The sequence below is a fragment of the Sinocyclocheilus rhinocerous genome, unplaced genomic scaffold (genome assembly GCF_001515625.1).
Source record: "Sinocyclocheilus rhinocerous isolate Xijiao unplaced genomic scaffold, SAMN03320098_v1.1 scaffold494, whole genome shotgun sequence".
Classification (NCBI taxonomy): domain Eukaryota; kingdom Metazoa; phylum Chordata; class Actinopteri; order Cypriniformes; family Cyprinidae; genus Sinocyclocheilus; species Sinocyclocheilus rhinocerous.
Genome location: NW_015628684.1, coordinates 445112 through 449305, shown reverse-complemented (window position 1 = coordinate 449305; position 4194 = coordinate 445112). Strand labels below are relative to the sequence as shown.

Sequence of the window (4194 nt, the reverse complement as noted above, 5' to 3'; positions counted from 1 at the left end):
TTAAAGGGGTCATATGATGCGATTTCAATTTTTCCTTTCTCTTTGGAGTGTTACAAGCTCTTGGTGCATAAAGAAGATCTGTAAAGTTGCAAAGACTAAAGTCTCAAATCCAAAGAGATATTCTTTATAAAAGTTAACTTGTACATGCTCTCCTAAAATGACTCATTTAAACACGCCCCCACATATCTACATCACTGTGTGGGAAGATTTGCATAACGCCGCCCAAATGTTCACGCAAAGGCAGCATAACTTATTCTCGCTGTAGTATTGTTGCCGCCACCATGTTGTGACTATGCTGCGTTTCTCGTTGTGAAAGCGAAACTGTTTGGCCTTCCAAAAGAGGACGATATCCGCTTCGTCATGCCTGGAGCTGATCCGTGCTGGTTGCGGAGGAAAAACATCAACTTCGCGCTGTGGATCGCCAGATCGGCCTTCACCGTGGCCGAAGCGGAGTCCAGCCAGGGGTCGTCACATTTGGCTGCCGCAAGCCTCCTTTGTCGAATCCGCCGGGCGCCACTCACTCAAGCCACTGTGTGTTTCGTTGGGAAAGCGAAAATACTTTGTTTGGCCTTCCAAAAGAGGACAAGGTTTCTATAAAGTGGGGCATTTCCAACTTTGCAAGGACAGTCTGGCGCTTCTGACTCACAGCCTGCAAGTACGTTTTTTTTTATATTTAAAGAATTTGCCACTGATGATTCAAACGAGAGTTTGAGCAGTGTAGAGTAGCGCTTAGTTTGTCATTTCTCCGATCACAAATGCAGACAGTTTTGCATTTACACGGCGCAATACACAACGCAAAGCATAAAATCACAGTACAAGTCATTACAAACAGTAATTATGTCCCCACTGGATGCAACAGATGCCTCGTTTGTAATGGGTTTTATCTCATCGCTCCGGGACACATGGAAACCATAGACTATGATGGAAACACAGTATGGTAAGGGGCATATAATTTGTCACACGTTTGAGGTATTCAAGCCAATCATAACGCACTGGACAGCTGGCCAATCACAGCACACCGCTTTTCAGACCGATGAGCTTTGTAAAAATCTACGCATTTCAGAAAGGCGGGGCATAGAGGAGAAACGATGTACATTGTGGAAAATAATGTGCTTTTTGAACCTTAAACCGCATAAACGCATTACACCAAATACACAATAAATGTTCTTTTTAGCAACATGCTATGACCCCTTTAAGAACAAAAACTAGCTGCTTACCACAGCTAAAGCTGCAGAGAAGTCTTCAATACTGCCAGCTGTAGGACAACGTAGATCAGTTCTAACAGACACCTATTGGAGAAGAGGAAAAACCTTTACAAATAAAGCAGGGCAAATGAGTTATGTGAAAAAGTTAATACTCGTACCTCCATGTAGTTCTCCTCACATGTAACCACCCTCGGAGAGAAAGGAGGAACAGAGCAAGTCTTGGAGACATTGAAAAATGAGTCTTTGCCACTCTTATCCATAATGAACACACCAAACATGAAGGTGAAGACCTCATCTTTCTGAAAATCACAATAAGTTATAAGCTTGGGGGTCACAAAGAACGTTTGTTAAAGTCATCATCATACTAACAAAAAGCTGCATTTGATTGAAATGGTAGTTGTTTTTTTTGACCCTTCATAACATAAAACTACTAGTTTAGAACGCATTTTAATTGCATTCCTGTGACAAAACTTAAAGGTCAACAGCTTATCACACAATCCCTAAGAAAGCATTCATACATGCAGATTTGGTGCACAACTAACATTCATCAATGCTGAAAAGTCATGATGCTTAAGCCGTGACACATTTTGGAATTCTTTGAACAGAAAGTTTTAAAGCCCACTTCTATAAAATAGAAATGCTACATCTCTGCTAAACAAAGCTATTTTTTCCAAACAATTATGGAAGTGTAGTACTCAGCGAATATGCATTCATTTGATCAAGTAACAAGACTTAAATGGTTCTTCTTTTGAACTTTCTATTTTGGATTCTGTACCCGATTTCCCGTGTGACAGGAGAAGTATGATGCTCGGAGATCAACACGACCCAGCAAACGCAGGACAGAGTAAGTGTAACCACACTGAGCCCCATAGCTCTCTGTGACAGGATACGCACCTGTGGCATCTAAGAGACCAGAAAGGAGAAGAGAATGGGAAAACACCCCATACACCACATTAAACTATATTAGTAAAGACATAAGCGAAAAAAAATAAATAAATAAAAAAAGGGGGGTCAACGCACCAATGGCCTCAAAACGAGGCTCACTGCCAGAAGGTGGTATGTCTACCGAGATGAACAGGGAATGGGCCTTGCATTCAACCACAATGGGAACTATGAGCAAAACAAAAGACAGACGCAGTTTGAAACAAGAAAACACATAATGAAAGCCATCTTTCTGCAAGCCCTTACCTTGTGGAAGTCTGGAGGGCTGTTGCAATGTGTTTTTAGAGTCACGCAGTGCACAAGCTACTGCACACAAGAGAAGCAGCCCTCTAAGAAGACATGAACAAACCCAAGTTTGCTAATGGATTCATATTACATACAGAAAAAAAAAGTCTTAAAAAACAATTACCCTGAAACAAATCCAAAAGCCATAGTCACTGATTAACTAAGTGTCTGTAATGTGAAAGCCTAAAACACTACCAAACCTACATTAGCACTAAAACAATATCCTGAGCTATGCGGCTAAGAATGACAACATGTGACTGACGGCTATATTTTAAATGTGTAATGTTGATTGACTTGTTAGCAGTTGGATGTGTTGATTGGCTACTTCAACAGCAGCGGTGCTTATTAGGACATGACATAATTAACTCATTGGTTGCAATCACTGGTTTTTCCAGACTTTCCTAGTTGGCTGGAAGCCCCGCCCATTATCCAAAGCTGAAAATGGTTTTTAAAAATACATATTAATTAGCTTTATGACAACAACAACAATAATAATAAAGGAATATTGAATTAGCATGTTGTGAGTTCGGCAATTGAACTTCATCTGTTCAGAGACAACAAAACAACAAATGAGAGAAGAAAAAAGATCTACACATGGTAGTCATTGCCGTTGTCATGAAATGTTAAAGAGGAAAAGAAGAACAGTTTAAATATTTATTTGCGGGCTGATATTTGTTGGCTTATATAAGATACACAGTAGAAAGCAGGAATAAAATCACTGTGAAACAAGTAAAGGAACAGCAAGGTTAAGGTGTAATTTAAGTGTACTAACCAAGCCATTCTGTCTGGATCAAAGTGTTGCACTTTAAACATAGAGTCATACATACATAGTACTACTGTTCTTCTAATCATTAATTTCTTTCAGTCTTTAAGTTATTCACTCATTTTAGCTATTAATTTTTATTTGGTATTTTGAGATATAACCTTTTCAGCTGTAGACAAATCATTCATTCTGTGTAGAAAACGAAGCGTTTGAGAGAGGCGGGGCATAGAGGACCTACAATAATGTACAGCATTTGAAAAATAATGTGTTTTTTGAACATTAAAGCATGTCAACATATTCTGTTACACCAAATACACAAAATAATGATCTTTAAAAAAGCATCATATGACCCCTTTAATAAATCTGACTAAAGGATTATTGAACCAATGTAATGGTGTATCTGTCCACAAGGTGGGAGCAAAGATACATAAAACTGTGCCAGGAAGCATTTGCGTTAACGTGAACTGCTGAAATTACAGAATTTGACAATCCTAAAAGAAATACAGAGTATCAAATAAATGATGTACTAACTAAGCATATAACATATGGAGACATGATACCAATAAATAAAGCTAAATAGATGATTTGCCTGTACATGCTGTCATAATTACTTGCAATATATTTAATCAACTGTAAAATGTCACAGAAACACTATAACATTTTCTTGCCACTAACTCAATAATAAAAAAGACATAATAAAATATCACAATAACAAAGTTGAACCATATAAAAATGAAAATGTAATTGAATTTGCATTACATCTAGGCCTGAGAATGTGTGACTGTCACATCTGTAGTGTCATCATGATATGACAATGACATGCTTGCAGGAAATGCACCCAGCATGACAGACCAGCTCTGTGTGATCAGTCACGGTTATTTCTCTATTTTTTCCCTTCCATAAAGGGGAATAACAGAAATCACTAAGACAAGTCTAACATGATAAAACAATAAGGGGGTTTTGAGTTTAATTTTCTTTTCGATTTATAAAAACGATGAA

General features: G+C 38.2%; 1 protein-coding gene across 1 annotated transcript in view; it reads right to left on the bottom strand.

The window, feature by feature from the left end:
- The window catches only part of LOC107738014 (uncharacterized), a 7342-nt gene extending 4602 nt beyond the window's left edge, over positions 1-2740 (bottom strand). The window contains 6 exon segments of the mRNA XM_074560174.1: positions 1218-1289; positions 1364-1504; positions 1981-2108; positions 2226-2315; positions 2394-2476; positions 2557-2740. Of these exon segments, the coding sequence (XP_074416275.1) occupies positions 1218-1289; positions 1364-1504; positions 1981-2108; positions 2226-2315; positions 2394-2476; positions 2557-2579 (537 nt within the window). The 5' untranslated portion in view covers positions 2580-2740.
- Positions 2741-4194: the final 1454 nt, after the last annotated feature.